Source organism: Sus scrofa, chromosome 6 (genome assembly GCF_000003025.6).
Source record: "Sus scrofa isolate TJ Tabasco breed Duroc chromosome 6, Sscrofa11.1, whole genome shotgun sequence".
NCBI classification, from domain to species: Eukaryota; Metazoa; Chordata; class Mammalia; order Artiodactyla; family Suidae; genus Sus; species Sus scrofa.
The window spans coordinates 82,848,774-82,861,605 of record NC_010448.4 but is presented as its reverse complement, the minus strand read 5'-3'; the positions used below and the strand labels follow the sequence as shown (position 1 = coordinate 82,861,605).

At 43.6% G+C, this 12,832-nt stretch overlaps 1 protein-coding gene across 9 annotated transcripts; it reads left to right on the top strand.

The window, feature by feature from the left end:
* On the top strand, positions 28-10,659 carry RSRP1 (arginine and serine rich protein 1). 9 transcript variants are annotated; one of them, XM_021093413.1, is made up of 7 exons: positions 38-165; positions 357-455; positions 750-882; positions 7,659-8,220; positions 8,608-8,756; positions 9,979-10,062; positions 10,200-10,659. In XM_021093413.1, the coding sequence occupies exons 4-7, from the start codon at positions 7,719-7,721 to the stop codon at positions 10,317-10,319; spliced, it is 855 nt and encodes a 284-aa protein (XP_020949072.1). In that variant the 5' UTR covers positions 38-165; positions 357-455; positions 750-882; positions 7,659-7,718; the 3' UTR covers positions 10,320-10,659.

Here is a 12,832-nt window from a genome sequence, read left to right as displayed (position 1 = left end):
AGAGGCCTGGGAAGGAAGGAAGATGGGCTCAGAAAGAGCCAGAGAGCCACGCCCACCACGCCGGTGTCTCTGCGCATGCTCGGAACGCGCCAGCTCTAGGGCCTATCCGCTGCGCTCTGTCCACAGCTGGATGTCGGAAATGGTAGTTGCGTGCAGCTTTCAAGGGTAGGTGTGAGAAGTTGCTCTTTGCTTTCAAAAGAAGGCGTTTGCTTGGGCTTTATATCCAGTCTTCAGAGAGGTGATTATTCTTCTAGTGCTGGAGCCCGTTCCGTAGTTGTCTCAGGTGCGGTGCAGAAGGTAGATCTGGCCCAACAGCTCTAATCCGGTTTTTAAGTCTTGTTTAAAATTTTTCTCAGAGCCGCCCCCGCCCTCGCGGAAACTTTGCATCTATAAGGGGCGGTTCCCGGAAGGCGGGTAACGCCGAGTTCTGCTAGCCTGCTACTTGGGAGACCCAGGTGCGTCCCGGCGCGGTGACCCACTTCTAGGAGTTGACGTTTTTTTCAGTTTGCTTGAAGGTAGGGTTTCTGAGCCTAGGTATTACTGACGTTTGGGACCAGACAATTCGGGGGGGAGGGCCTCTGTCCCGTGCTGCTGTAGCATGATTAATCTGCATCACCCGCTTTCCTCCACTTATAACAACCAAAAATGTCTCCAGACTGCCAAACACTCGCCCCTGGGGAAAAGCGACCGGCTTGAGAACCAATGTTTAGGAGATAATCTGGATTCTGAAGAAGTGACCCTTTTCACAGCCGGAGGCAATGGTGTCAGCTAAGAGAATGACTTGTGGCTGGGATCGTCCCTTCCAAGAAGCTCTCGGTCGCATTCCAGCGTCTCGGTGGAGTCGATGGTGGTACAAGAGTCATAGCCCGCTCCGGAGAAGAGGCAAGTCACAGTCTCGTTCCTGAAGGCGCCAGAAGAGAAATTACAGGCGCCGCTCGCTATTCTGCTGGAGGTACCTCTCTCAGGAAAGGTCGTATTACAGAAGGGCCTCTTTGATCACGCGCAGGCGATAGCACTAGGTCTTTTACCCTGTGGTGTATCCGAAAGAACAGAGCACCTGGAGGGAGAGATCCAGGAAGAGGTCGCGGAGCAGAACCCGGTTTCACATAAGTAAAAGAGGTTAGGAAGGTTTTTTTTGTCGCTAAGAGAGGCGCACAGGTTCACCTCTTTTACATGTAGGGGTATATGTATGAGTAGACGAGGAAACCAAGGTTTTTGTGTCGTTTAATTTCTTTGATTTCTTTTGATGTATGAAATCTCCAGCTTTGGGTGAGGGATGGGCATTAGGTGATTAGTAGACAAAACTATGCAATAACAATCCATAGCCTATTTTTAAAGGGACATCATTCTTATTCCTTGGAATTAAAGAGTAATGGTGACTTTAAATGGTCCAGTGGAGGAATCTAGTGAGGGCAGTTCTTAATGGAACCTTTTAAATGTCTTTTTTTTTTTTTTTTTTTTTTGTCTTTTTGCCATTTCTTGGGCCGCTCTCGTGGCACATGGAGGTTCCCAGGCTAGGGGTCGAATCGGAGCTGTAGCCGCCGGCCTACACCACAGCCACAGCAACACGGGATCCAAGCCACATCTGCAACCTACACCACAGCTCACACCAGCACCAGATCCTTAACCCACTGAGCAAGGCCAATGATCGAACCTGCAACCTCATAGTTCCTAGTCAGATTCGTTAACCACTGAGCCACGATGGGAAACTCCTTAAATGTCTATTAATGACACAATAGTTTACCAGCTCTGAACAGCTTTAATTAATCTTGCCTTCAGCTTTTAATAAGTTAACTAATGACTGTGAGAGGAACGCATTAATCTTCCTTCCTCTTTGCGTTTTCTGTCTCCACTCTTTTTTAAATTTACTGGCATAAGACTGTCAGATATTTTGTAAGTGAGCATCTTAATCTTGCTTGTATAATAAAGTGCATCCTTAATTTGTCATTCTTAGCCTTTTGGGGGTATTCTATGGAATTAATGAGTGTTTGGTTTTTTTCCTTTGTAGATGAAATGGAGCTATTAGCACTAGCAAAAGCCTGCACAGCTAAATCCTTAGGAATAGCCAACCTTGACCTGCCAGCTAGTCTCAGAACTGTTACTGGAGTTAAAGAAACAGTGGAACAGCTGTACCAAATACCGCAAAGCTCGAAGTAAACCAGATTTATCCAAACAAAACTTTAAGAAAAACTACTCTTAGAAAGATCTGGTGAACCATTTTTGTTTGATTTACCTTAGGTTACACTCCTCAGAAAACCTAGCTGAATGTAATTTGCCAAAGTCAAAATAACAGATCTGAAAACAGTAGACAGGCTCTCACTCATGAAAGTGGAACAGTAACGAACTTTGTTTTGGGGAACCAACTGGGGCAGATTGGGACTGTTCCCGAAAGTCCCATTTTCTAAGACATCTGTCCTGGGTGAAAATGCCCTGGTTTTCAGCAGTGAGTGCAAATATTTGAGGGGAGCGCAGGGGTACAAAACCTATATTGTGGCCCTCCCAAGAGAGGCTGAAGACAACACCCTTTTTTATGAATGAATATGGTGATTGTCTGCCTTCTGTTAACCACTGATACCGGCAATCTGGATTTGTGTGGTTCACATAGTATATCTACATAACATAGCATTCTCTCAGAGCAGCTTAAATTCCAGACAGGAGCGTTAACAGGCCAGTTAACTTTTGTGCTTTGCATGGAGATAGTGCTCATGTAATTTTTAACTTTGTGAATATTGAGACCATGGTTTCTAAGAGTTCAGATATGAAAATGAGAATGAGTTCAATACCAATGCCAGCCTGACAGTACCAAAAAGAAGACTAAATGGCCCTGGTTTTTCTTTCTTTCTTCTTCTTTCTTTCTTTCTTTCTTTCTTTCTTTCTTTCTTTCTCTCTTTCTCTCTTTCTCTTCCTCTCTCTCTCTCTTTCTCTCTCTTTCTCTCTCTCTCTCTCTCTTTCTTTCTCTCTCTCTCTCTCTTTCTCTCTTTTTAGGGCCACACTCGAGGCCTATGGAGGTTCCCAGGCTAGGGGTCCAATTGGAGCTGTAGCCACTGGCCTACGCCACAGCCACAGCAACTCCGGATCCGAACCTGTGTCATCATGAATACTAGTTGGGTTGGTTAACCACTGAGCCATGACGGGAACTCTGGCTCTGTTATTTTAATGACAGATAGAAGGACACTGGATTAGGGATGTAAATAATCCAGCATACTGTACAATATGCAGGAAAAGAATTTGGGGTTGGCCATGGTGGAGAAGGGGATGTGAAAACACGTATGGAGACTGAATCCCACAAGTCTGGAATGAGACAAGCAGGCACTTTTGAATCAATACAGTGTTTTCATTGCCCTGAAGGACACCAGCACTCAGTCAAAAATAGCAGCTGCTGAATTAGCTTGGGCATACCACGAAAGGATGAACATGCCTTGTCCTATTGCTCCCTTGATTGCTTAGTGAAACTGAATAAAGTTATATTTCCAGATTCAGAGGTTGCAAGTAAAATGTCCTGTGTGCGAACAAAAGGGGAGATCTTGATTACAGATGTGTAGGCTCCTTACGGTGTAGAGCTGATCCTGTCAGACCATGCTTTCTATGGTATTATCAAGTGATGTGTTGAATCATGGCAATAAAAAAGTGTTCCCCCTAGCTCTTAGGTACTTGGATTTGAGAAATGGAGTTTCAAACCATCTTCTTGATTTCTATGAAAATTTTAATGACACTTCAAAAAACATAAAACAGGAGTTCCCGTTGTGGCATAGAGGAAACAAACCCAACTAAGATCCATGAGGATGCAAGTTTGATCCCTGGCCTCAATCAGTGGGTTAAGGATCTGGTGTTGCTGGGAGCTGTGGTGTAGTTTGCAGATGCCGCTTGGATCTGGAGTTGCTGTGACTCTGGTGTTGCTGTGGCTCTGGCATATGCTCAGGCGTAGGCTGGCAGCTACAGCTCCGATTAGACCCCTACCCTGGGAACCTCCATATGCCTCCACTGCGGCCCTAAAAAGACAAACAACAACAACAACAACAAAACAAAGTACCATATTTTTTATGTTTGAAAGAGTTTGAAAATGTTAACGTTGCTTACTTCTAAATTATGGGGAAGAAGAATGGAGGCGTCTTTTAGAGGATTCCATGCTTCCAGGGAATGGATTATTAGTTTTTTATGTATCTTTGGATTTCCTCATTTGTTACAAAATTAGCTGTCATTAAAATTAATTAGAAATTTTAATTTTGGTAGGGGAAAAAACTACTAAATCATTTCTTAACCTATCCCACAGCATATAATAAAATAAACATCCTATAAATATTTGTGGGAGAAGAGAAGGGGAGGAGGAACATTGAAGAACCTCTAAATGAATGGGCGGGAGGGAGGAAGAAAGAAGTACTTGATCAGACTGGCAGCATAATGGGAAAAAGTGAAAAAAAGCAAAGCAAAATAAAAAATAGGCATCAATGGAAGAGATAGGATCAACATTTCAGTTATTCCAATAAATGTCAGTGAGTTGAATTTACCTATCAAACAAAAAAAAAATCATTCCTATTGGATGTAAAAACTCAGCTACATGTTGTATAGCTTTCAAAACCTTTCTGGGGTGCCGTGTCTGGCACTACAGGGAAACGGGGAATTCTGGAAGAGGGACGGCGTGGTATAACAGAACACACAAGACTCTTACATTTAGAAAGTGGGGGACCAGGAGGCACTCTGTTCCCAGAACAAAGTTACCTAGGCTCCAGCCCATATCTTTTTATTAAGGAAGGTGAGGAGAGTATTATTGATGGGATTAACAAGATTAGTGGGCAGGGACAGGCATAGGTAATGACAAGATTATCTTCTCTGTAATATCGAAGGGGGTATCCTTAGAACGGTAATGGAGCTGTTTATAGAATAACATGGTTAATGCATTAACAACTATAAATGTAACAAATTCATTGAATAATATTAAAAAACCACATGAAGTGAACGCTTAACAAAAAGGATCCTATTCACAATCTATAAATACCATCAAAATATTTCAGAATATACCTAACAAGACAAGTTAAGATGTGTTTGAAAAAAAGCTATAAATTCTAGGAGTTCCCTGGTGGCTCAGTGGGTTAAGAATCTGACATTGTCATTGCTGTGGCTCTGGTTACTGCTGTGGCACAGGTTCCATCCTTGGCCTGGAAACTTCTGCTTGCCCTGGGTGTGGGGTGGTGAGGTGGGGAAAGCTATACATTTTAGAGAATGTGTTAGTTTTCTATTGCTTCAGTAACAAGTTGCCACAAACTTAGGCTTAAATCAACCCTAATTTATTATCTTACAGTTCTATAAATGAGATGTCTCACTGGGCTAAAGTCACGGTGTCAGCAGGGCTGTGTTGTTTTTAGAGGCCTATGGGAGAATCCCCAATACCTTGCTCATCCAGATGTTGGTGGAATTCAGTTTTGTGCAGTTGTAGGATTGAGATCTCTTTCCCTGGTGCTGTCAGCTGGTAGCTATCCTTAGCTTCTAGAGTCCTCTCTAGTGTCCTTGTAGATACTCGAGGTAACATTTCAGAAGCAGCAATAAGGTGTGGAATCCTTCACATGCTTTGACGTTCTCCTGTGATTAGACTGGGCCCATAAATGTCACTTTTTTTTTTTTTTTTTTTTTTGGTCTTTCCTAGGACCCCACCCACAGCATATGGAGGTTCCCAGGCTAGGGGTCCAATTCCAAGCTGTTGCTGCCAGCCTATGCCACAGCCACAACAACTCGGGATCCGAGCCTTGACTTTGAGCTACACCACAGCTCACGGCAACACCGGATCCTTACCCCACTGAGCAAGGCCAGGGATCGAACCTGCAACCTCATGGTTCCTAGTCGGATTTGTTAACCACTGAGCCACAACGGGGAACTCCGACTTTTTTTTTTTTAGTTTTTAAAAATTTATTGGCGTTCCCATTAGGGTGCAGCGGGTTAACAATCTGACTGTAGTGGATTGGGTCACTATTGAGGTTCAGGTTTGATTCCCTGCCCAGTGCAGTGGGTTAAAAGATCTGGTTTTTGCCACAGCTGTGGCATAGGTCATACCTGTGGCTCAGATTCAGTCATGGCTGGGGAACTTCCATATGCTGCAGGTGCAGTCATAAAATACTTTTTTTCACTGACATATAGTTGATTTACAACGTTGTGTTAATTTCTGTACAACAAAATAAGGTGTGGAAATCCTTCTCATGATTTGAATCTCTCCTGTGATTAGATTGGGCCCACTTTGTATAATCCAGGATAAGTGATTTTGTTATCTCCGCCAAAGAAAGTGGCTTCTGTAAAAAATACCATTCTTGACTAGCAAAGAAGCTCAGAGAAAAACTAACTCTCCATACGGAAGTGGTGAAGTGGTTAGTTCATCCAGTGAAAACATATTTTAAGGCAGTTGTCATAATTTATTACCAACCATAAGTTTGTTTGGAATGTAGTCTACTTTATAAATCTCTGGAAATAAAGTAGTCACCATTGTTTAATTCCTGACACCAAGCACAGTCCTTGGAATAGACACCTCAGAAGTCATTCTGGCAGTTGCCATAATAGCGCAGTGGAAATGAACCCACTAGGAACCATGAGGTTGCAGGTTAGATCCCTAGCCTCGCTCAGTGGGGTAAGGATCCGGTGTTGCCTTGAGCTGTGGTGTAGGTTGCAGACCTAGCTTGGATCTGATGTTGCTATGGCTGCGGGGTAGGCCAGCAGCTGTAGCTCCGATTGGTCCCATAGCCTGGGAACCTCTAAAAAAGAAAAAAAAAAAGTCATTCTCAACCCCTAGATTAAAGGTCAACTATGTGTGTCCTTGCATTCTTCCTGCACCTTTCTTACTTTTTCTAGCCAAAACTGGGGAGTGAAAAAAAGTTTTCTAAGATAATGCACTGACAGACAATCTGTGACTTTGCGGAGAAGGCGCTGTCCCGCTGCCGGGCGAGATCGGACCCGGTCGCTCTCTTCCACCCCCACAGCGGGCTGCACACCCCTCCGGAGGAAGTGACCAGGAAGGGTCCAAGGAGGCACAGCCCCAGCCCGCAGCTCCCCAGAAGTAGAGGCAATGACCCAGTCAGGATCTTCGGGGCAGACAGTCTCAAGGTCCGGTGTCCACTGTAAGGAGGGTCCTCACCCCCAACCAGGTCCGGTGGAGAAAAACCAATCTGCCACAGGATACACCCATCGCAACCCAATCTGTGCAATTGCGCATCTCGGAGGCCTGTGGGCAAGGCGGAGGGTGGGGCTAAGAGAGAGCGGAGAGCGGCAGTTGGACAGAGTGGGGCCACGCCCACCGCGCCAACATCTTTGCGCATGCGCCAGGCGTCAGCTACTGGTATTTTCGGCGCGTTAGCGAGCGCACTGCTCAGTTCTTCTCTGGACGTCGGAGGTGCAGTTTGGGGCTCCGCGTTTCGAGAGCCTCTGCAAAAAGCCTCTCTTGGTGCTTGGTTTCGGCAGGAAGGCGTCTGTTGGGCCTTTCTCTCCTCGAGTGAGGCGTCGACGGCTTTTGGTGGGTTTTCCGGTGACCGGGTGGGTCCCGCAGGTACCTCAAGGCGTGCACCGCGCGGCCAGTTCGGGCCCCGCCGGGCAGGGACGGTGGCGGGAAGGCCTGTGGCGGGCGGCGCGGCTCACTTCCGGGACCTCACTTATTTTGTGGTTTTCCCCCACTCGTTTGTTTTTAGGAAGTGAGTTTTCGGGAAGGGGTTCTCGAAGACAAAATAACTCCGAAGCCACCGACCGAGATGTCCAACTACGTGAACGATCTGTGGCCGGGCTCGCCGCACAAGGCCTCCCCTTCGTCATCGCGGTCGGGCCGGTCCAGCCGCCCGTCCTCGGCGTCCGGGAGCCGCTCTCCGTCCCGGTCCAGCGTCTCGAGCCGGATGTGGTCCCGGAACCGCAGCCGCAGCCGGAGCCCATCCCGGCGAAGGAGCCGGTCGGGGTCGCGCTCTCGAAGGCGCCACCAGAGGAGATACCGGCGCTACTCGAGGTCCTACTCGCGCAGCCACTCGCGGTCCCGCAGCCGCCGGTTCCGAGAGAGGCGCTACGGATCCTCCAGGAGGCCCGGTCGCTCCCGCAGCCGCTCCCGCAGCCGCTCCCGCGGCCGCTCGTATTACCCGAGGGCCTACACCATCGCACGGGGCCGCCGCTACTATGGCTTCGGCCGCACCGAGCACCGCAGAAGCTGGAGGAGCCGATCCCGGACCAGGTCTCGGAGCCCAACCCCCTTTCGCTTGAGTGAAAAAGGTGAGTCGTCGAGGGAGGCTTTAGCAGGTTACTCGCTACGTTACAGTTGACGCCCAGTTTAAAATGGACGGCATTCTTTCCCCATGGGATTGTCAACTGTGTTAACTGGCTCAGAGTGAAGGGCAGTTCTTGGTGGAGCCTTCAAACTCTTAGTGACTCAATTATTTACCCATCCCGGGCTTTTAATTGTTAGTTGTTCGGGCATATTTATTTTTCTCCTTAAAATAGGAAGGGAGCTTTATTTCCACGAACAGAGATGTATCTTACACATGGAGATGCATTAAGCGTCTTTATGTTACCAGTTTTTTAAAAATCACACATTTTGTGATTCTGAGCCTTCTTGGGTAATAATACAGGATTAATGAACATTTTGTGTTTATTTTGCAGATCGGATGGAGCTGTTAGAAATAGCAAAAGCCAATGCAGCGAAAGCTTTAGGAACAACCAACTTCGACTTGCCAGCTAGTCTCAGAACTGTTTCTGTATTTAAAGAAACAAACTCTGGAACAGCTGTCCTGAACGGTGCAAAGACTGAGGTAAGTAGTTTAGGTTCATCCGAATAAAATCTTCAGAAAATTACTGCCAGAAAGAGCTGATTAGCTTTTTTATTATTACTATTTGCCCTAGACTGCTCCTTGGAAAAGCTAGCTAAATATAATTTGTTAAAATAACAGGTCTGACAATACTAGACAAAAGTCTCCCCCATGAAAATGGGAGACTTATAAACTTTCTTCTTAGTTGACATAGTATTACTTGTGTAATTATAGCTGGTACTTTGATGATTTTATATAGTTATCAAGTTTTTCTAGCTAGCTTTTACAGAGTATTTATCTATAGCTTTCATTTGCAGCATTAAGTTCCCACAGATTCTGTACTCAACATACAGTATAGTTTATCTGCTTTATTTCTGTCTTATAGAAATCATGAATGTGGTCTCCAGACATTGATGAAGAAAATCTGTTGGTAATTGATACATGGGCAAAAGCATCAGAGGTTTAACTAATTTGAAGTTTATGTGGACACACTGAAAGTTTAGTTTTTTGGTAGATCAATGTGCATGCTAGAAGTGGGGACAGGTACTATTTGGATAAGATACTAAAGACAATTTTTAAACTAAATGAAAGTATACTTTGTAATGGTGGGGCATCTGATATAGATGTCCCTTTCATAATATATGCAATATATTCCAGATGTTTTGAGAGATTACAGAAGAAGAGGCCTGCTTCACTTGCAGATAAGTTTATTATAATTCTCCAGAAATGTGCAGCACAAAATTCATTTAAAGGTTTAAGGTAGTTAGGAATTGACAGACTCAGTTAACAGGAAAGATGGGTTATCCTTGTCAATCAGACCCAGATGTGGGTTTGCATAAAATATTGGTGATGGACAAATAATATCTTAGTTGAGTTGCTTTTTCAGACCATTAGATTCCCAACTGGACTGACACATGCCCCAGATCTTGAAACTAGATATTTTCTGGTATAACTTTATGTTCAAAGTTGTTTGAGTTTGTTTTGAGGGATATAATACCGCTTTATGGGGAAGAGTGTTTTAAGCCTATCATTGAATTTATTTTGCTATGGGGAAAACTCAAAAGAGTATTATGTTGTTTATTTTAGGCTATAAATTATTTGGTTAAATCAAACTTGATTTGTGTTTCTACAACCAAGTTTATAATATATTTGGGCTGTTTTTTATACAGTTCTATAAACCCAAGGGAATTTTTTTTTTTTAATTCACTTTTTCTTATCTCTCTAGCTGTCGGAAAAGTTGACAGAAAATGGAACTAAAAATCCCAATGGAAAGTCTTCCCAGCAAAAAAGCATAGCTTTTAGCTCTGATGTAAGTATATCTAAACATTGACCACTCAGAATTAATTAAGTTCTAATCTTAAATGGACTTATTTAATGTATTAAGTAAAAAGCAAGTATTTTAAGTATGTGTTTGGGAAGCTAACTTAAGAATTTGTTCTTTTACAGAATTCTGTAGCAAAGCCAGTGCTTCAGAAATCAGCTAAAGCTACTGCTGAAGAGACCTCTTCAGGAACCCCAAAGATAGATAAGAAGAAGAGTCCATATGGACTTTGGATACCGGTCTAAAAAAAGGCAAACCAGTGGCTAAAGTTGCCTAATGCGCACTTTATTGCAAGTTTGTGTTTCTAGCATTATTCTGTTTCGGTGCACCATTCACTGGTAATTGTTGCAGTGATACATGACACAAGATGTATATACTTAATGTGTAAATATTAACATTTTAGATTTCTCTTGCAGATAGGAGATAGCACAAATGGACCAGAGGTTATGCACAGGTGGGGTTCTTATATGTATACTTGTAAATGTTTTATATAATACAGATTGTCTATGTAGAAAAGAAAATTTTAAAACAGTAATTTAACTGTTTATATATATTTTGTTAATAAAATGCATTTTGATGCTTTTAGTCTGTTTATTGTGTAAATTTTAGATAATGGGTTTTTATTTAGTTTTGAAAGAAATGAGCTTTCAAAGGGGCTGAAAGGGAATGTTTCATTGAGCTGTAAAGTCTGAGGTTTAGTTGCATTTTTTTCATTATGCTTTAAAGAGTTTATTCTAAGGAGTTCCCATCGTGGCTCAGTAGTTAACAAATCCCCGACTAGGAACCATGAGCTTGCGGGTTCCATCCCTGGCCTCGCTCAGTGGGTTAAGGATCTGGTGTTGCCATGAGCTGTGGTGTAGGTTGCAGACGCGGCTCGGATCCTCAGTTGCTGTGGCTCTGTGGCTCTGGTACAGGCCGGTGGCTACAGCTCTGATTTCGACCCCTAGCCTAGAAACCTCCATGTGCCACGGGAGCAGCCCAAGAAATGGCAAAAAGACAAAAAAAAAAAATTAGAAATATTTAGATGGCCTCTGCTGTTTGACTTTAATAGATCAAGTGTTTGAATTAAACATAAGAGGCGAGCTTAATGAATTTACTGTGCCTATGTGCTAGGCCTTAGCAATAGAGCATGTCTTACTAAAACCTAAGCAAAAAATAAAAATCCTAGTAGACCAAGAACATGAAGTTTTAATTAAGTTTAGAAAATTGTGAAGTAGACTTCTAGTGGGCAGGAATAACAAGGTTAGAGGATAGAATGAGCATGATATTAGTGGCAGAACAACACATAACTAACTCAGGGAAACTAAAGCTGTGCTGTCCAGCATTTTACCTGCACTTTCCATTAAGACAGCCACTAGCCACATGAGGCTATTGACCACCTGAGCAGTGATTAGGCTTGAGGAATTGAATTTTAAGTAACCACTTAGTAGGAAGAGCAGATAATCTCTATCATAGAACATTGTATTGGATAGAGCTGCTATTAAATTTGACCTAGCACTCTCTTCAGCTCTACAAAATCAAACTTTCTTGTTACAAGCACTTAACAGTATTGCTTGTTTGAATTAGTGGCTTTTACCACCACCCTAGCCTCACTCAGTGGGTTAAGGATCTGGCGTTGCCATGAGCTGTGGTGTGGGTTGCATATGTAGCTCAGATCCCATGTGGCTATGGCTGTGGTGTAGGCCAGCAGCTGCAGTAGCTCTAGATTCGACCCCTACCCTGGGAACCTCCATATGCTGTGGGTGCGGCCCTGAAAAGCTTTAAAAAAAAAAAAAGGAAAAATAGAGCAAATGTTTTAACCTACCTTCTGCCAAGGAATATCTGCTTTTTGAAGGAGAGCATGGTGTTTATAAAATGCCACTGGATGTACAGCAGAAATTGACAGAACAATGTAAATACAATAAAAAAAATTTAAAAATGCCATTGGAGAGTCAGTCTCCTACCCTCTATGCTTACTCCATAAATGCACCTGGGCCATGGGGTGGAATATGGGACAGATAAGCACCAGTTAATTGGGAATTCTTCTGGGGGGAGGGGCTAGGGTGAATTTCTAGTAGCCATTGTTACCTTCCTTTCACTCCTAACCATAGCTTACAAGAAAAATTAGTGCCAATTTAGCATCCAACCTCTGACCTCCCAAGTTCAATTCTAGGTCAGGTCAAATGTATGACAACCTTCAGCATGATGACTTATGTTTGTATCTAAGGTTTGTTTTTTTTTTTTTTATCTTTGCCATTTCTAGGGCCGCTCCCAGGGTGTATGGAGGTTCCTAGGCTAGGGGTCTAGTCAGAGCTGTAGCTGCCAGGCTACACCTGAGCCACAGCAACGTGGGATCCGAGCCAAGTCTGCAACCTACACCACAGCTCATGCCAGCACCAGATCCTTAACCCACTGAGCAAGGCCAGGGATGGAACCTGCAACCTCATGGTTCCTAGTCGGATTTGTTAACCACTGAGCCATGATGGGAATTCCTGTAACTAAGAATTTTAACCCTAACAGAGTGCAAACATTAAGCACACACTTTAAACAAAAACAGGACATTTTCCTAAAAGTGAATAATGTGTATGAAAATACATAGACATTTGTAGAATACTTTACAAATTATAAAAGAGTCCTGATTTACTGATACAATTTGGCAGTCAAAACAGTTCCCAAAGGAGATTAGACAGCAGTTCCTTTTTCCAAGTTTTGTTAAATTTCAGCTGTATTTTTTTTTTTTTTTTTTTTTTTTCTTTTGCTTCTTAGGGCTGCACTTGCG

What these genes read in the sequence shown, in the direction of transcription:
- RSRP1 (XM_021093415.1), top strand. Translation starts at nt 7,719, where the DNA reads ATGTCCAACTACGTGAACGATCTGTGGCCGGGCTCGCCGCACAAGGCC. An exon ending in CTTTCGCTTGAGTGAAAAAG is followed by an intron (nt 8,221 to 8,607) that starts GTGAGTCGTCGA and finishes TTTATTTTGCAG; the next exon opens with ATCGGATGGAGCTGTTAGAA. An exon ending in GCATAGCTTTTAGCTCTGAT is followed by an intron (nt 10,063 to 10,199) that starts GTAAGTATATCT and finishes GTTCTTTTACAG; the next exon opens with AATTCTGTAGCAAAGCCAGT.